The sequence below is a fragment of the Thalassophryne amazonica genome, chromosome 8, assembly GCF_902500255.1.
Source record: "Thalassophryne amazonica chromosome 8, fThaAma1.1, whole genome shotgun sequence".
Classification (NCBI taxonomy): Eukaryota; Metazoa; Chordata; class Actinopteri; order Batrachoidiformes; family Batrachoididae; genus Thalassophryne; species Thalassophryne amazonica.
The window spans coordinates 94,856,133-94,876,998 of NC_047110.1; the positions used below are offsets into that span (position 1 = coordinate 94,856,133).

General features: G+C 41.7%; 1 protein-coding gene across 1 annotated transcript in view; it reads right to left on the reverse strand.

Annotated features, from left to right (window-relative positions):
* The window catches only part of ccnd2a (cyclin D2, a), a 51,906-nt gene extending 32,107 nt beyond the window's left edge, over window positions 1–19,799 (reverse strand). The window contains exons 1-3 of the mRNA XM_034177021.1: window positions 19,400–19,799; window positions 17,857–18,072; window positions 10,545–10,704 (exon numbers count right to left, since the gene is read on the reverse strand). Of these exons, the coding sequence (XP_034032912.1) occupies window positions 10,545–10,704; window positions 17,857–18,072; window positions 19,400–19,594 (571 nt within the window). The 5' untranslated portion in view covers window positions 19,595–19,799. The remainder of the gene's footprint in view (window positions 1–10,544; window positions 10,705–17,856; window positions 18,073–19,399) is intronic.
* Between the last annotated feature and the right edge of the window lie 1,067 nt (window positions 19,800–20,866).

Sequence of the window (20,866 nt, forward strand, 5' to 3'; positions counted from 1 at the left end):
GTTTCCAAGATAAATAAAGCAGAAACAATGTTTTAAAATGTTGCCCTTGTCGTGACAGGGCAACAATTACAGATGTGCTTCCACTGGAGTTTTGCGGAAACACAAACACAGTTGTACTGCAATTGTAGCAAATCTTCATTATTTCTACCAGGACGCTCTATAACTCGGCAGTGTCTGACATGCTCGAGAATTTTCTTTTGACAAACTTCTACAACCAGTGTCTCAATTCCAAGCATACCATGACAGTGAAGGCTGCTGGGGTCGGTAGAGAAAGAAACACCGTAATCCCAGTCAATATGGGAAGAAGACAGAGCTCAATAACAGCAGCAGACAGGTTGAGATGCATCTGTCTGCCCCGTGCACTCCATCCTTTCTCCCACTTTAGCTCAATTGAATAAGAAAAGAAGAGGAAGCTCAAAGTGCTTGGTGTCTGTGTGCAGGAATGGAGGATCATAATCTCTCTTAATGAGCTTGTTTCTTGGCCATTATCCGGCGGCCTGCCTGAGGGAAACGCTGGTGTTTCCTATCAAGTGGCCCTGCAGTGCTGACCCTAGCATGGCTCTGCATATGAAATGTAAGGGCTGAGCCTTTTGTCTCCTTTCTCCCAGCCTCTAGCTGAGCCCCTGAGCCATTTGCATAGTGCTGAATGGACCAGCCAATGTTATTAATTAATACAGAGCCAGCCTGCGCCACCTGACAAAATCCCACCGAGTGGCCCGAACGGAACTGTTTCATCAAAAGAGAGGAGCCATTAGGACTGAGAGGCCTTATTCTCCACTTCTCCTCTTCTCGCTCATTTCCTTGAAAGCAGACAGCCATGGTTTTATGCTTTTGAGTAGACGAGTAGCGGCGGTGGGAGTAGCGGTGCGCTGAATGAGACCGTATGAAATAGGAAGGCCACAGGTGACCTGGTGAAAACAGTCTTGCAAATTGTAAATCCTCCTGAGAGATCTCCTCCTTCTGCTACGTCTTTACCTTCTTAGCTCTGCTCAGGATCTCTGAAGAAGGATTCTCAACAGATAACCAAAGATTTACGGCTGGGAATGTTCCACAAAAGGGGTTTCCATTTCCCAGAGATCTTCAGATGCACCCAAGTGTTGACTCTCCCTCTGCCTCTGTCTCTCTCAAGTCTGAGCAGAGTATACACTGATAAATGACCTGTTGCAAATCCAGACGTATCTCCAGAAAGTTCCCCCAAAAAGACAATGACTCTAGGAAGCTCGTAAATGTATTTCCATGCTCACATTCCAGCAACCGAGGACAAAGTGCATGCTAGGTAATTCAAATTGCTCTTTGGGAGTAGGTCCGAACCCTGATGCACCGTCATTCTACACATTCATCCACTGGCACAACATAAGATGAGAGACATGAGGGGTGAGGGAATGTAAAACAGAAAAAGATAATAAGTGAAAGCAAGACAATAAAATAGAAGTGTGTGACTGTGTGTGTGATTTGAACTAAATATGTTATTCTTTGGCATCAAAAGCTGCACATTTTATTGAAACCATGACACAATAAATTGCACTTGTGTAGAGTGAAATGAAAAGACTGTGAATTTTCAGGTAACAACACACATGGGTCCCCATGACACGGTGCAGTCAGTCTGCGGAAAGCTGGCAAAGAAGGGCAGCTCTGGTTCTGTGTGGACTTGAGAGCATTTTTGTAGATGCCCCCATTTACACCTAAAATTAAAATGCATTTTTGGTGACTGGATCGTAATCAGATAGTGCTTGACCACATGAAAGAATGTATCATAATAATAATAATAATAAAGTAAGTCCCTTCAGCTGCTCCCTTATTTTCAGTTGGGGCCACCAACTGAGGTGGATCTGCATGTTGAATTGACACAAATTTCACACCGGATGCCCTTCCAGACGCAACTCCATATTACATGGAGAAATGTGGCAGGGGTGAGGTTTGAACCAGAAACCTTCTGCAGTGAAGCCAAGCACATTAACCACTTTTGTCACCAACCCTGCCATAACAACAACAACAATAATAATAAAACTAGCAGCAATGTGACATGAGTTGAACATCAGAGCTAAAATAGATTTCAGTGTAGTCACTGGAGACTCATTTCATGTGGTCAGGTCAGAATCATATGGAGAAATGAGACATTTTAATAAAGACAGTCCCTTTGGCTTCTCCCTTTTCTTCCCCATTCAGGGTCACCACAGTACAGAGCACCTTGAAAGTATTGACAGAATTTCCACAGTTTATGTTACAGCCTTATTCCAGAAGGGAGTAAATTAATTTTTTCCCCTTAAAATTCTACTCACAACACCCCATAATGACAACTTGAAAAAAGTTTTAAAAATAATGATAATAAGAGTAAAAACTAAGAAATCACATGTACATACTCATAAGTATTCACATCCTTTGCTCAACACTTTGTTGCACTTTTGGCAGCAATTACAGCCACTGATCTTCTTGAATATGATGCCACAAGCTTGGTGCACCTATCTTTGATCAGTTTTGTTCATTCCTCTTGCAGCACCTCTCAAGTTCCATCAGGTTGGATTGGGGGGCACAGCCATTTTCAGATCTCTCCAGAGATGTTAAATCAGACTCAGGTCTGGGCTCTGGCTGGGCCACTCAAGGACATTCACAGAGTTGACCTGAAGCCACTCCTTTGACATCTTGGCTATGTGCTTAAGCTCCTGTCACACTGGGCCGACAAAGAGTTGCGTAATGCAGCATACCGACTACGCTGAGCTTATGCAGCCCTACGCAGCAATATGCTAAGGGACAGAAAGGGATGCAAAGGGGTCCCCACTAGTCTACACACTGTGCTACTGTATGTAAGTCTATGCAACAGTGCGCTACTTTACATCATGCCTTCGCAATTGTACACAACCCTACGCCAGGGTGAAAAATCCCTTTAGGTTTTTTATCAGAACATACCTGCATTGCAAGATTTTATTCATCCCGCTGAACTTTGCTGGCAGTGAACTTTCAAAACCTCGGAAGAAGAAGAGGCGGGCCAAGCTTTCAAGTCCACTACAACTCCTCACAGATGAACGCCAGCAAGACAAGTCCACGTCCAAATAACTCTTCATGGACGGATCGCCAGCAAGAGGACATGTCCACGTCCAAATAACTCCTCAGGGATGGATTGCCAGCAAGAGGACATGTCCACGTCCAAATAACTCCTCAGGGATGGATTGCCAGCAAGAGGACATGTCCACATCCAAATAACTCCTCATGGATGGATCGCCAGCAAGAGGACATGTCCTCGTCCAAATAACTCCTCATGGATGGATCACCAGCGAGAGGACATGTCCACGTCCAAATAACTTCTCACAGACAGATCGCCAGCAAGAGGACATGTCCACGTCCAAATAACTCCTCACGGATGGATCACCAGCAAGAGGACATGTCCATGTCCAAATAACTTCTCAGAGACAGATCGCCAGCAAGAGGACATGTCCACGTGCAAATAAGTTCTCACAGACAGATTGCCAGCAAGAGGACATGTTCATGTCCAAATAACTCCTCACCGACAGATCACCAGCAAGAGGACATGCCCATGTTCAAATAACTTCTCACGGACGGATCGCGTGCGTGATCGCCGGCTGCAGCTTCGCCGCCTTCTCCTTAAGTTCTGACACGATAGTGGCATGTTAAATAAAGTCCATTAACTCCTGGAAATAATCTATTCTGACTTTTTCCAGAGTATCAAATCCATCTGCATGTCCAGGCAGTCTGTAAAAACAGCGTCATGGATCAAAGCTTCTCCCCTCTGTGCGCATTCCTGCCAAGCTCCCCCCTGGGCACAACTTTTTTTCCCTGCATGAAAATTACACAGCCATTCCTGCATACTAGATACACAGCACAGTGCAACTTTAGAGTCATTGTCCGACTGAAATATGAACCGTTGCCCAGTCTGAAGTCAAGAGTCCTCTGGAGCAGGTTTTCATCCAGGATGTCTCTGTACATTGTTGCATTCATCTTTCCCTCAATCCTGACTAGTCTCCCAGTTCCTGTTGCTGAAATACATCCACAGGTGCCTGGTATCCTCCAAACATGATGACTGCCATTCATGCCAAAGAGTTCAATGTTTGTCTCATTGGACCAGAGAGTTCTGTTTCTCATGGTCTGAGAGTCCTTCAGGTGCCTTTTGGGAAACTCAAGGCGGGGTGCCATGTGCCTTTTACTAAGGAGTGGCTTCTGTCTGACCACTCTACCATACAGGCCTGATCAGTGGATTGCTGCAGAGATGGTTGTCCTTCTGGAAGGTTCTTCTCTCTCCACAGAGGAATGCTGGAACTCTGACAGAATGACCATCAGGTTCTTGGTCACCTCCTTGACTAAGGCCCTTCTCCCTTGATTGCTCAGTTTAGATGGGCAGCCAGCTCTAGGAAGAGTCCTGGTGGATCCAAACTTCTATTTACAGATGATGGAGGCCACTGTGCTCATTGGGACCTTCAAAGCAGCAGAAATGTTTCTGTACCCTTTCCCACATTTGTGCATTGAGACAATTCTGTTTCAGAGGTCTACAGACAATTCCTTTGACTTTATGCTTGGTTTGTGCTCTGATATGCACTGTCAACTGTGGGACCTTATATGTAGACAGGTGTGTGCCTTTCCAAATCATGTCCAATCAACTGAATTTACCCCAAGTGGAGTTTAATTAAGCTGTAGAAACATCTCAAGGGAGATCAATCAATCAATCAATCAATCAATTTTTTTTATATAGCGCCAAATCACAACAAACAGTTGCCCCAAGGCGCTTTATATTGTAAGGCAAGGCCATACAATAATTATGTAAAACCCCAACGGTCAAAACGACCCCCTGTGAGCAAGCACTTGGCTACAGTGGGAAGGAAAAACTCCCTTTTAACAGGAAGAAACCTCCAGCAGAACCAGGCTCAGGGAGGGGCAGTCTTCTGCTGGGACTGGTTGGGGCTGAGGGAGAGAACCAGGAAAAAGACATGCTGTGGAGGGGAGCAGAGATCGATCACTAATGATTAAATGCAGAGTGGTGCATACAGAGCAAAAAGAGAAAGAAACAGTGCATCATAGGAACCCCCCAGCAGTCTACGTCTATAGCAGCATAACTAAGGGATGGTTCAGGGTCACCTGATCCAGCCCTAACTATAAGCTTTAGCAAAAAGGAAAGTTTTAAGCCTAATCTTAAAAGTAGAGAGGGTGTCTGTCTCCCTGATCTGAATTGGGAGCTGGTTCCACAGGAGAGGAGCCTGAAAGCTGAAGGCTCTGCCTCCCATTCTACTCTTACAAACCCTAGGAACTACAAGTAAGCCTGCAGTCTGAGAGCGAAGCGCTCTATTGGGGTGATATGGTACTACGAGGTCCCTAAGATAAGATGGGACCTGATTATTCCAAACCTTATAAGTAAGAAGAAGAATTTTAAATTCTATTCTAGAATTAACAGGAAGCCAATGAAGAGAGGCCAATATGGGTGAGATATGCTCTCTCCTTCTAGTCCCCGTCAGTACTCTAGCTGCAGCATTTTGAATTAACTGAAGGCTTTTTAGGGAACTTTTAGGACAACCTGATAATAATGAATTACAATAGTCCAGCCTAGAGGAAATAAATGCATGAATTAGTTTTTCAGCATCACTCTGAGACAAGACCTTTCTGATTTTAGAGATATTGCGTAAATGCAAAAAAGCAGTCCTACATATTTGTTTAATATGCGCTTTGAATGACATATCCTGATCAAAAATGACTCCAAGATTTCTCACAGTATTACTAGAGGTCAGGGTAATGCCATCCAGAGTAAGGATCTGGTTAGACACCATGTTTCTAAGATTTGTGGGGCCAAGTACAATAACTTCAGTTTTATCTGAGTTTAAAAGCAGGAAATTAGAGGTCATCCATGTCTTTATGTCTGTAAGACAATCCTGCAGTTTAGCTAATTGGTGTGTGTCCTCTGGCTTCATGGATAGATAAAGCTGGGTATCATCTGCGTAACAATGAAAATTTAAGCAATACCGTCTAATAATACTGCCTAAGGGAAGCATGTATAAAGTGAATAAAATTGGTCCTAGCACAGAACCTTGTGGAACTCCATAATTAACTTTAGTCTGTGAAGAAGATTCCCCATTTACATGAACAAATTGTAATCTATTAGACAAATATGATTCAGTTGATCAGTTTAAACATGATGCAACTGAGCTCAATTCTGAGTTTCATGGCAAAGGCTGTGAATAATTATGTACGAGGTCTATTAGATAATAAACCAACCCTTTTATTTTTTTTTAACTATATGGATTTGAATGACGTGCGATTACACCAATCATGCTTGAACCCTCGTGCGCATGCGTGAGTTTTTTCACGCGTGTCGGTGACGTCATTTCCCTGTGGGCAGGCCTTGAGTGAGATGTGGTCCCGCCCTCTCGGCTGAATTCCTTTGTTTCACACGCTGCTCAAGACGGCGCGCGTTGCTTTATCAACATTTTTTCTGGACCTGTGAGGAATATCCAAGTGGACACTATTCGAGAAATTAAGATGGTTTTCGGTGAAAAGTTTAACGGCTGATGAGAGATTATGGGGTGTTTCTGTCGGTGTAAGGACTTCCCACAGAGCAGGACCTCATGCAGCGCTTCCAGGCGCCGTCGTCGGCCTGTTTCGACCTGAAAACATCCTAATTTAAGGCTTAATTCACCCAGGATGTCGTGAGAGAACAGAGAAGATTCAGAAGAGGCCGGCATGAGGACTTTATGCAGACATTCCACTGTTTAAGGACATTTTTTAATGAAAGACGTGTGCGCAAATTCGCTGAGTCGTTTCCGTGACGACTCGGCAAATCTGTGTGCGCCGCGACAGGAAAAACACCTCCGTGTTGAAAACCATTTGTAAAATTCAGGCGGCTTTTGATGTCTTTCAACAAGTGAGTAACTGAGAAATTGTTTAACAGCTTGGGCATGTTCCAACTTGCCCGTTAAGGTTTCCAACGGAGGTGTTTTTCCTATCGCGACCCCCCGTGGTCGGGTCCGGCCCGACATGCGACTCTGCCCGCACGTTCTTTCATTACAAAATGTCCATTAACAATGGAATGTCCGAATAAACTCCTCATGCCGACTTCTTCTGAAAGTTCTCTGATGACTTCCTGGATCAACAGAGCCTGAAATGTGGAAGTTTTCAACTTGAAACGGTGAGACGCTGCCGCCTCGAAGCGCAGATCGCCGTCAGGCGCCGTGGGCCGTCCTTACGGCGACACTACCAGACCAAAATCTCTCATCAGCCGTTAAAATTTTTACCGAAAACCAGCTGAATTTATCGAATGGTGTCCACTCAGTTGTGCCTTACAGTTTTGAAAAAATTTTGATCAAACAAAGCAGCAGTCTCTGAGCCATTCCTAAACAATGAAAAAAATCGACGAGAGGGTGGGCCACTCCTCACTCAAAGACTGCCCACAGGCGAATGACGTAACCGAAAGGCGTGAAAAAACTCTCGCATGCCCACGAGGGTTCAAGCATGTCTGATGTAATCACACGTGATTCAAATCCATATGGTTTTTGAAAAAAATAATAAGGTCGGATACTTTTCTAATAGACCTCGTACATGTGATTTCTTAGTTTTTCTTTTCATTTTTTAAAAATTTTCAAAAATCTCAAAACAACATCTTACACATTGACATTTTGAGATATTGTACGTAGAATTGTGAGGGGGGGAAAAAGAATTTCATCCATATTTAGAATAAGACTGACATAACAAAATGTGGAAAATGTGCAGCGCTGTGAATATTTTCTGGATGCACCGTAGACCTGAGATGGATCTGCATGTTGATTTGGCACAAGTTTTACATCAGATGCCCTTCCCGATGCAACTCCACAATACATGGCGAATGGGCAGAGGTGGTTTTGAACCGGGAGCTTTCCAGTCTTGAAACAAGCAGACTGGCCACTTGGCTGCCACGCTGCCCATATGAGACATTTTAATGCCAAGTATAAATGTAATCAAATTTGAATCACAACTAGATTCAATGTGGACATGAGCTACGTATTTCAATACTAGGTGTGAATGTGATCAGGTTAGACTCAAAGTAAGTAAGTCCCTTCAGCTGCTTCCTTGTTTTCACTTGGGGTTGCCACAGCAGATCCAACGTGGACTTGCATGTTGAACTGGCACAGACTCATATCGAGATAAAATATGAGAAGTATAGTGTGTGAGATGGAGTAAGAAAAAGATGTGTAAAAACATCATACCCCAACTTTCTCCAACTCCCTTTTTTTGCCCTCCACCTTCTCTGACTCTGTTGAGATCATGTTAAATCTTCCCTGGCACTCCCACAACTGGCTCAGTGTTTGATCTAGAGGGAACAATTCACCTCAAGAGCAGCAAGACAAAGGCCGGCCTGCCTTCACCCTTGTCTACGTCTCTTCCCGACCCTGTGTGACATGGGAATGCCCCTCGACCAGGAAAGTCATCCTTTGATGTGTTACTAGATGCTCCGGAAGCCAATAATATGTCTCTAAAGCAAGCTCACATACCAGCCTTGGAGATGGCACAAGACGGACAACACCTCAAACTTTAAATACCCAAACACCTTCCACAAATTTCTCAAGCTAAAGAATTATGTATTGCTGATAATGTTAAGTTAAAGTGCAGTGGGAGCATAGTTAATTCTACTACTTGTTTAAAAAACAGCCTTGGTTTGCAGTTAAATATACCCTCACTGTCCACTTCATTAGCTACACATGTTCAACTGCTCATTTAAAACAGATGCACGGTGTCAGCATTAGAACACAATGGATGCCACTATTTTCAGTACTCTCATACCTAACTTGATTGGAGAAAAATGTAAATCCAACATGGACACCATTGTGGCTGCAATTCTGAAAACATAAAATGTTCCCTCCCTAAGAGTGATAATTTCAGTTTTGATTTGAAGGTGATATCTCAATTTTTATCAAATATGATCATCGGGTATTGCGAAGACTTTGCGTCTGTCCGTCCGTCCATGCTCAGCATAACTCCAGTCCTATTACTGCCAGAGTCTTCAAATTTACAAGGAACATTATTGGGACATAGACCTTGGACCCTTGACCTATCTTAAGAGGTATTTTAAGTGATAAAAAAAAAATCACGTTCTATTTCATTCTCTTTGTTTTTTTTAGGGGTGGGGGTGACAGCCAATCAGAGTAGAGTGGCACCGTGACATGAGTAGCTGGTCTAGGTAGATGCAAACTCTTTCATTTCATATGTGTGTAAATATAACCTCTTTGTCATATATTATGTAAAAGCTTGCTAGAAATAAACATTTCTAAAACTGAAAATGCTGTTTGTGGAACCTGATTACACCTCTGAAGTGACTTAGACGACATTTCATGGACGTTAGCATAGTGACATCACAGGCTGGTCTTGCTAGCTGCAAACTCTGCTTCGTTTGTTTGCAAATACAACCCTTATGTCATATATTACGTAAAAGCTAGCAAGAAATAAACACTTCTAAAACTGAAAACACTGTAGTTGTAACCCAATAACACCTCTGGAGTCATTTACAAGACATTTCGTGGATGTCATTGTGCATGCTAACTTCCGCTAACTCAAAGCTAACTTCCGCTCTTGTCAAAAGCTCTATGCCCACACGCACACGCTGTTAAAACGTAAATAAAATACTGTTTATGACTGATTGATTGACTGATGAAGGGGCTTTACTGGACATGTATGATTGACTGATGAAGGGGCTTTACTGGACATGTACAAATTACCTTTAGATTAATTAATTAATTATTAATTAAGACAAAAGGGTCTTAATAACTAATGTAAGTATGCATATATATATATATATATATATATATATATATATATATATATATATATATATATACACACACACACACACACACACACACACACACTCTGCACTGGAACAATTAAACAACTCCAAATTATAAAGAAGCCAATGCTCATACGGCTGAGGGTATTTTAGCATTGCCTTGCATTTTAGCATTAAAATTAATTTTATTTTTGAGCTATCAGCAAGTGCCCTGAATCAAGATCACTTGAAGGTCAAGATCAAAACAAAAGGTCAAATGCAAAGCTGCCTAACATCCTGTGTTCTTTAATAACCATGTCATTTTTGTGTCCCCTGTAGCCTTGGATGAGTCACATTCAGAAGTTAGCACCCCTTTACCTCAAAATCACAAGACCCAATGTCCCAAATCAAGGTCACTTTCTAGTAAGTCCTCTATTGGCCCTGATGCCCTTTGGTGATGGTGATTATCTCCAGATTCCGTTGCGTGAGGTAGATGAGAGTCTACCATTCACCCATGTATATGACACCAGTGTGACGCAAGCTACTTCCCTAGACAAGTCCAGTACCCATTTACAGCTGAGTGTGCAGAGACAATGTTGATTAAGCGTCTTGTTCAAGGACACATACAGCTAATGAAATGAGCAATTAGTGTATTTATTGCAACACGTCGAACATGATGCATGTCATGTTACGTGTCTCTCTAACAAAAGCCACCCAACGAAGTACCACAACATGTGCTCCCAACACCAGACATCAATACGGACATTTGCATGCATTTTGTGATGGACATGTGACATCAGCTCCTGTTGCATCCTACCTGTGGCACAAAGGGCAATGAAGGTCTGGACATGTTTACGTATGAGTGCCAGCTTATCTTCAGGCAGAGGCAACCTTCTCACAATGTGCTCAATGAAGTCATTTGGTGTCACAGCAGCCAGGTTCCACTTCAACTTCCCCAACACTACCAGCTCCCATTCCTAATATCAAGACACATAAACAAACAGGTCAAGACAGAAAATGACTGATTGTGACTGAGATTCATGAAGCAACATTAAATACATCCATTTATTTAAATCAGGTGAAAGGTTTATTAGTTGTTCAGACAGGATGTATGTCACTGTGGGCCTTGTCACTGTGGGATCTATATGGTTTGCACAAAGACACAGACACCAACACAGGCGACATCACAATATCTGTCTCCCTTACACTCAATCCATCATGAGATCGCTGGACAGAAGTATTCAGCAATGCTGATACCTTCGCATGAGAATGAAAGTCCATATCTTTCTGGGTTCTGATCCTTCCTGTTGTAAGACTTGGATGTTGACCACTAACCGAGGGCGATGACTGGATGTCTTTGGTACGATGTCTGTTACAGTTACCGGTACGTAGGGAGACTCAAATCAAGAGTACCGCTTGCATTTTGAGAGATGCAACTATGACATTTTGGAAATGTGGTGAGCTTCTCTGGATTCAACACGCAGGTGCCTCAGCACTGAGGACCCCGGCAACTGGAAAAGGACAACAGAGCAACCTAGATTTCACCTGGATGTGGCAAACAGATGGTTAATGTCAAGAGACTGGAATGTACCGACTGCCATCCCATGGCAGTTCAATAGTGTGGTGGATGTGGTGACCTGCGGCACAAGCACATGGTCCTAGATTTGACCTGATAGTCTATCAACATACTTTCCTAAAAAGTGCCAACAAAGGATGTAGTGTGCACAAGCCAGCATTAGTAGCTAGAAAACTAAAAAACAAAACAAAAAAACAAAAAACCTCAGCACAAAAGCAAAAAACAAACACCCTCTGTACTCCCCCCCACCCCCCAAAAAGAAGCAGTCCTGTTCCATCTATCCATTTAACCTCTTGTACCCTATGCCAATTTCCAGACTCATGCTCAAAAATGACATGTCCAAAATAAACTGAGTGTATCGCAAAAACTACAAGGATTATTTGTCTTATCTTGGTATCATAATAAAGGTGACACCTGTGAGAGTACTGCAGACATGTAAGAATCAGTATATATGTTTCTGGGTCAGAGTAAATGAAGATGGCACACAACAAAAATAATTAAAATTTTATTCACACCTAAAAAAGGTACACTTTTAGAGTAAATTGTCCTTTGGAATGATGCTGCTGCAACCCAAAACCTCCAGAAAATCACATTACAACTTCTGACCACAACCTGCACACCAAAGCCAATGCCACAAACTGAAGCAGAGAAGTTCTAGAGAGGTATGTGTTGAGTAATATTTAGGTGGGCTCTTCAATTTGGCCATTCTGGCACAATGTGTGCCATTTGATATTTCTAAGGTACCAAACTACACTACTCATTTTGTTTCACTTATGTCACAAAAGGTATTCATTCCATCTATTTATAACTGGTTTTTGGGTTTGTTTTTTAAAAACAATTCACCACACAAAACTCTTTGCCACCGTGCATAATGCTCAGTGTACCTCTGAACACACAATGAATGTTACAAATGGTATTATTTTGGGAACCTATTGGTCTATTTGGATGATTGACACCTTTAATGAACCATCAGAGCCAACAGAATTGAGAGGCAGTCCCCAAATCTATGTCAGCAACATCATTTGCCAATCACAACAAAGAATACGAATCATGTGTCAAGAGAAATCACTGCCTTTTTTCCCCCCAATGTGTTCCATCCATCATTTCAAGGTGACACAGGGGCATAGGATTTTCTATTTCTAATGGATTTTTGTGCTGGAACAGGATTTATGATCAAAAACAGTCAGTAAAGATAGGATGTAATTTCTGGTTATGGCTGGGTGAAGTTTATTTTTGGTGATTTTTTTTTTAGTTGTTGGTTTGGTGAATTTTGAAAAAACTTACATCACTGTAATCTTTGGAACCTTTGCTTTCATATGGTGTGTTTGTATTGGTAGAATGAAGTAGCGCAAACACATGCGCTGCTATTTTGGGCATGCCGTTAGCATTTTTTTTCCAGCTTGTAAATTTAGTTGCTTGGTGTTGGAATTTTGTTTTGCTTTTGTAGAAGTGGTTGTTTTGGGTTTTGAGTGGAGCTTCTAACCATTAAGTGGATAAGCAACATACCTTGCTGCTACATGTTTAGCATGGTTTTAAACAGTTTCTTTTTCTTTCTTTTTTTTTTTTTTTGGAAACAGCTCAGACCCCGACCCTGGGGGTGTTTGGGCTTTACAGGTTAAATATATGTTAGTATATGTGGAATCAGTGCCAAACATTCAGATAGCTTTACAATACGGCTACAATTAACAATTATTATTGTTATATTAATCCATCAATACATTTTATGATCAATTACTTGTTGAGCCTGAAAATGTAAGAAAGCACTATAAAAAGAAAGTCCTTTTCAATTTTGTAGCGTAAATGCTGGTATCTTCAAATTATTTATTTTTTGCAACCAGCAGCCCAAAATAGAAGGCTATAATTTACGATTTACTAAGATCTCACATAACAAGTGTGAAATTGTGTGAGCATTCCAAACTGTTGCATGTTGGGTTGGTGAAAGTTTTGTGAGTGATTTAGAGAGAATAATTGCACACGACAGCGGGTGGTAACGTGAGGTAAACAGTAGTATGTAGATAAAGAATTTGTGTGTGTTAATGACCATAAATGTAAAATGAAATTCAATAAGGCACTTGCAGCTGTGGCCAGTATAAAACAAAGATTTTTTTTTTACTTAAAATTAAGCATTCAATGAGCATTTAACAAATCAAAAATGAATATGTCTTGAAAATAGTTTGCCACAGGAAGCATGCAGTGTTTGGCATAAGTCGAAATTCAGTACTGCTCGCCTTAAACTGTTTGTTTAATTCAACAATTTTCAAATGCATTTTCCCACAACAGTGTGCATTTCACTGAGGTGTTAAGATATTCTCTTTACATTCACATAATTGTAGCAGACATGATATCAAATGACAGCCATTTTTGTACGTTTTATATGTAGGTGGCTACAGCTGCTACTGTGCAATGGTCCTGACCAAAGACTGAAGTACTGACTGCTGTCAGCCACCATTCATAGTTGTGAATGGTGGCTGACAGCTGCTGCACTGGACAGATGTGCAACGGACTTTCTACTTATATTTATAGTACATAGGATGGCATGATAAATGTCACATTCAATGTAATTTCAGGAGCTGATGTTTTGTTTCATTACAAATAGGCTGCTATAAATTCATTTTTAATTCTGGGATTTTCTGTATTGAAGAAGACTGAGTGAAAATAAAGAAATGCATACCCAAACAGCTCACAGAAAATAACTTTGAATCAGATTGATCCATATCTGCATTGATGGTGCAACACTGGATAAGTTAGCACCCACATTTAAGAACATGCGAATTAACAGATACAGTCTTAGCCCCTCAAATCGCTTTTAGCATCGAGTCTGCAAACCTCACCTATTTTATGTTCAACACTGACAATTTTGCGCACTCGGATGGACACACCCTAAACTGGCATATTCATGAAACCAAACATGTTAAATAAACAACATGCTCTATTGTGCACATTTGAAAGACGCAATTCTCAGTTTGTGCCGTTAGCAGATCAGCATGCAGATTAATTTATGGGTGCTACAGTGTTTCTGCATGTTTTTACAAATGCAAACCTTTAGCAAATCAGGTCCAAATGTTTCAGTGATTGATATATATATATATATATATATATATATATATATATATATATATATATATATATATATATATATATTTAAATATGTGTATGTGAGGTGCAGCAAAGGTGTTTTCCCTTTCTTACTTAAAATGATGAATGGATGATCAAAATTTTCCACGTTTCTACTGGCTAATCCATTTAATCATTTCAGCTCTGCTATACAGTAAAGTGAAGACTTTATAGTTTTGCGTCTTTTTTACATTTCATGAGAATAGTGTGGAAACACTACACATTATCTTAGTGTAACAAAGCTCTCTGAACCTTATAGATCATTTAGTACACTGTAGTGTCACATGCTTGCGTAGCCTGTGTATGCACGTGCACGGTGGCAGAGGAGGGAGGGGCGCCTGTCAGTACACTAGGTGTGCTGTTCTCCTCTACAGCATATTGTTACTTTCACTTCCTAGAGGAGGAGGTGATTAACGGAAGGGCTGCTGACTAATTTAGGAAAAAATGTGTGGTTTGGTTCCGGCCTGCAGCCTTGTGACTGGGACCAAGGATGCGGTTCATTTTCTCTGCTGGAGCGACCACATGGACTCAGTCATAAGACAGATCAGCATGGCTGCCACTAGACGGACTACAAGCCTTCAACTTTATCATCAAGTGACCTTTTGTAAGCCTTTCAAAATTTCCTGAGCAGGCTGAAGGATGCATGATGTGAACAGATTTTTTTTTTTAAAGATGGTGTTTGCACACGCCAACCGTGAGGAAATATAATCTATATTCAATTGGAAAACTGCCTAACTTAAAAATATTTCACTACGCGATTAGATATAATGTACAGCAGTGGATTGCTGTTCTCATATTCACAATATTCCCTCTTGTTCTAACAGGGCATTTCTGCCACACAACCAGATTGATGCTGAACCCAAACAGTTTGTTCTCTTGAGGAACCCAAAAGAACAGCGGGACCTGAGAACATCATAAAATGCGCTAAAGTGGGCGTGTATTTTTTCCTGTGTGCAGAGCACAACAATCGCTCAGCATACAGCCAGTCAGACTCTATGCAAGCTGCTCTGGAGAAGCATAAGAGGGTTCACTTGGTGCAGCGATGAAATAATCTTTATGCAGTCTTTCATCAAGTCTCAGGAGGCAACTGAAGGCGCGGCGAGAAAGAAAGAGCAAGCTACATCCTGAGATGGTAACGTACTCAAGAACCTATACAAAATAAAACAACCAAAATCACTTGAAGAAGGTATATCAAGACTGTAAAACTGAGTCATTGAAAGGCAGTGTAGCATCGGGATCTCTTGTGAGATGTTGAGGGGAGCAATGAGACGGTCAACAAATACTCTTAACTGGGATACAGCAAGGCTGGAATTTATGACAGGGTGAACCAGCCAGCCTCGGTTTGACACCAACATGCTATTTAGTCATTTTCTTCATGTAAAAATTCTATATTCAGTTAGTTGTAATATTTTGTCCATGATGGAAATGCAATATTGGGATGCTGTTGGCAAATGGACTGCATTTATATAGCGCTTTTCCATCTGCTGCCATGCACGGCGCCCATGACAAACTGGGAGCAACTAGGGGATTAAGGACCTTGCCCAAGGGCCCTTAGTGATTCTCCAGTCAGACTGGTATTTGAACCGAGGATCCTCTGGTCAAAAGCCCAACGCTTAACCACTAGACCATCACCTCCCCTAACCGATGGTACTGGGGTATCATGAATACTGAAACAAACTGGTTCTGGATTCAAAGTTTTCTAAAGGGGGAGATGAGCAGTGAGCTAAAAGAAGCCATTTCCATCAGCACCAAGAAGCAGATACCAGCAGACAGCAGCGAGAGCTGTGACAGAACTTGCAACAGAGGCTCGATGCTGACAGGCAGGCAGGCACCCACTTCCTTCTGCCTTCCTCCGGTCACACCTTCTTTGTAACATTTGCGGTTCTCTTTACAAGAAACTGTTACCAAAGATGAGGACGAAAAACAATCACATGCCCCGAGCAGCTGATCTCCGTTTCCTGTATCTGCATGTCAGCCAAAATACTGCCTTATACAGAAATGCTGAGAAGAGGCCTCAGAAAACCAGTTCAAGGACTGGGAGTTTTGTCTTCAGGCTGAGCATAAAGGTAGGTCGAACTCAAATTTCTTCTGAAATTATATATTTTGTGCTGCTTATTTGGTAACATCCCGAAGCTACTCAAAATGATGGAGCGCTTTGGTGCAATGTCAAAAAAACCTACAACTACAGTAAGAACTTAAACTTTTACTGAGAAATATTTTCAACTAGAAGGCATTCAGAGTGCATACCTCCCCCAAGAAACAAGTACGTTCAGGAAAATATGTTTCAGATCAAATTAAAAAATATATAAATTTCTTGGACATTATCCAACTGCTCACCAAATTTCATCAACATCCTCTCATAACTTTTTGGACTTAAATGTTTGTATGTGTCTTCTGGATCTCAACTCTACTATTTCTTCTGGATCACCTCCTAAACAGAATCACTTATTTCCCAGAACATCTTCTATCTGCTCATTACATTTCTTTCAAATCTGTTCATTACTTTTTGAGTTATTCTACTAACAGACCAACAAACAGACAAACAGGTGAGAACATTGTCTCCTTTGCAGAGGTTAAAAAAACAGATATATTCCAGAAAACAGTCTGAAACCAACCAACCACAGAACATTGTTTAGCATCTATACTGCAGCATTGTGCGCAGCGGGTAGATCCGCTTGGCAACCACATCTGAATCATACTATGTGCTTTCACAAAATGGGTGGGATTGGCTGTTGTTTACTGAGGAATGTTTGTGCAGCACCACAAAGCAGTGTGGAAGTACTTAACTTATGTAAAACCATACAAATGAATTGGGTTTTGGTAGCAAAGATGGTTATTACGTGGCCAAATGGGCTTTATCAAACACCTAAACAGCACACAGAAGAATGCCAGAATTGTTAAAGCTCCAAGTGACGCAGTATCTGTGCTACATCTTTTTGTCTGTCAGAGTCATTATAAATACAACACAACATGGCAGGTCAGAAACGTGTGCATCCATGGTTATTTTTGGATGAAAGCTCAACTGTAAAAGGCAAAATTGAATTTCTTTCCCTTTCTCTTGAGCTGACAGGACAAAGTCAGAACGTTGGCTGGAGTTCAAGATGACCTCGTTGCTCTGTGCAAATAACTGCCACTAGATGGCGATGGAGACCACTGTACAGACTGGATACTGTAAAGCCCAGAAGGATATGTACAGTAAAGACAGTCACTGAGGGACTTCTGTTTTTTCTGCATCTTTGATGATAACAGTTCAAAGTCTGCAACTTGGATGTCAAACGTAATGTCTGGATCTGATGATTAAAGTTAAATGTTTTTTTTATTATTATCATTGTTATTATTTTTGTTGCATGTAATAATCTTGTAATTCCTTGAAATAATAATAAAAATGGCAGCTTGCTGATGATGATGATGTCAGTGTAAATGTTCTGAAAAGGCTTACCAGCAGCTCTTGTGGTCTGATGGAGTTATCTGTGTAGATGCAGAGCTTCTCTGCAGTTAGTGGACGAGTCTCTTTCAATTTGGATGCAAGAAACATGCACACTGCCCCCAGCAGCTGCAGGTGACACTTTTTGGTGGGTACCACGGCTAAAAATCTGTCTAAGTAGTTCATGGCCAAAGGAAAAACTTCTTCCTCGCACTTCTGCTCCTCACAAACCTGAACACAAGAAGACATGAGACAATATTCAGCACTTGGAAGCCGCTGTGGACAGAGGGGACTTATTTGCAGAACTTAGAAAGTTTCATGCAAACCTGTACGAGATAACGAAACAAGAGACTAACGCATAAAGAGCGCATTTAATTACAATGACACACATAGTTGGGGTCTGGCCAAGAATTTGAACCCAACCCAACGGGTTGCGACATCATAAATTATTCCGAAATAGATTATTTTGCAAAGTTTGAAAAACGTCTCAGATACAAAACGTCAATAGAGTCGCATTCCTGCACTTCATCCACAAAGAAATAAATTCAAGTCACAATCTGCCGAGCCAAAAAAAAAAAAAAAACTCCCCGACAGCGCAGCACTTTTCTTCATTCGTCATATTTTCATAAAATTATTAAAAATATAAATAAATTACCTAAGCTCATTTTTTTGACATGATAATGTTCAGGAGGGCTTTCCACATCAGACCCGACGATTACCATTCAAATTCACAAACGATAAATACGATTAGAAAGCCAAAATGTAACGTAAGTAGCGAGAGGATGGAGTGTTGTGCGTCACCGACGATCTGATAGACCTATTTCAAAAATTAATTAAAAATCTATTTTACGTCGGATCCTGACAATATTTACATGAAAATAAAGCTATGGGTGTGTGGGTTGTTTGCATGTGGGTGATAACTACAAATACCCATCCAAGTGTCAAAAATCGAACTTAATTCCAGAGTGAGGCAGCGCGACGGGGGGAACAGCAAAGGGACAGATAAGGCCCGCGCCCCTTCCGACATTTAAAATGTAAACTTAAAATGATCGCAACGCTTTACAGCCTAATTTCTGGGTTCATCCGAGAGCTCGGACCCTCTTCTGTCATTGCCGATAGGTTTTATCAGCTGTTAATGCCTTTATGACACTATAAAGTGTGGTTAAAAGCACGAGCGCTCCTACAAAAACCAACATGGCGATAGAAGAGCATATTGCATTGGGGAGTGCATACGTGTGCATGGAAATATTCAGGTTATCTAAAATAAAAGCATTAAACAATCAACACGCAGCACGCAGAGAAACTCTACGGTCTTACAGATGCCACAGGTTGCAATTCTGCAAAATCGGCTTCCCCCCTCCCCCCGACATGCCAGGAAAATATAGAAAATGCGCACATTCGGGGTTATTTTAAGGATTAATCAGTCGGTAATGTGTATTTAAAGTATGATCTGCACCATAGAAAAAAGCAAAGTGCGCTCAGGAACAGTATAACGAGACAAATCAGCAGTACGGAAATAATATCAGGACATGTCAGCTCTCGGTGTTTCGGTACGAACCTCCAACATCCAAGTAGCGACCATCCTCCGCATGAAGGGCTGAATATCTTTTTGGACGACTTTAAAATAAGAATACTGCGGTAGAAAGCGCTCCTCTATGGTCAATAAACTCTGCAGGACTCTGTCATCGCACAAGAGGTTCGGATCGGGACGAGCTCGTATGATGGTGTCCATTTCGAGGCACAGCAGCTCCATGGTGCTTCGCTTCGACACAGTAGTGGCGGCTTTCTCTCTAAAATACTCAGAAGCGGCGGTGTCCTCGAGCCAAAAAATGCAAAAGTGTAGAAAGGAAAGACTTGTGGAGGCATAAAAAAGGGAGACTGCAGGGACTCCGCAAGAGCAGTCCTGCCTCTCCTTGTTGAGAACTTTTTCCTCTCTCCCCACAGTGCGCCTCTCCACTTTGATCCGCCAGATCAAGCCTGTCCCACACCACTGACGCAATACACTTCATTAGCTGCGCGCACACGCCAAATGCTGTAGTCACTGTCCCGCTTTTCTTACGTTTGACGTGCAAGACAACTTTTCTGCATTGTAAAATTTAACAATTCCACAGAAGAAATTAGGGAAATCATCCAGATTTGACACTTTTACGCACAGTGAGGACGAAATCAGTGAGAATATGCAACTCAATCTGAATTTTTATTTATTTATTTGCGCACAGACTGGGTCTTCAAAAAGAATTTCAGACTCAATAACCCCCCCCCCCCCCAAAAAAAAGATTACTGGACAGACGCTTATCAATGCGCACTTGAAGCATTAAAATCCATCAACAGTCTAAAACCTGACGTGCCTCCTTGGGAAAGCAATTGGAAAAGTTTGCATAATGCTTATGACTGTGCATTAATAAACTTTTACAGATGGACTCTGTGAACTCCGGGCATGACGCACAACGCACAGAGCCGCAGCACGCATGTGGCCATTAACATGCATGTGACCGTGCACGCAAGCGGGCACGCGGTTGGTTCGACCCCGCTATCTTTGAGCAGTCACACAAACGCCTGCGGTTTGTGAGATAGCTTTCTAGGAAATTTGATGCAGCTATGAATTTTTTTTTTTAATTCTGTTAAAGATAACGCAAAGATGTGCGCGCTCAGGGTTGCTCAACACAAACTCACAAATCGACTCGTAAATGAAGCAGGTGGAAAAGCTGAGAGCTGAAGAGATAACTAAAAAAAAAGATTTAGAATCATTAAGAGAATCTGATGGGCAAATATGTTAATCCCCCTCCTATTCTTTGTCAACTTCAAAGTGTGATCTTTGAATGGCGCTAGATTTGAGCGCATCAGGGGAAAACCCGCGGCACTGGAGGTCTTCTGCACTTTTAGAGCCGCTAATTTCCATTTGAGGGGTTTTTTTATATGCTGGAGAGAAAAGTCGGGGAAATGTCTCTTTAAAGTTTCTCTCCGGTCTAAATTGTTTCCTCCTCCTCGTGTCACTATTTGCATATAGCCAATAGTTCCTCAGCGG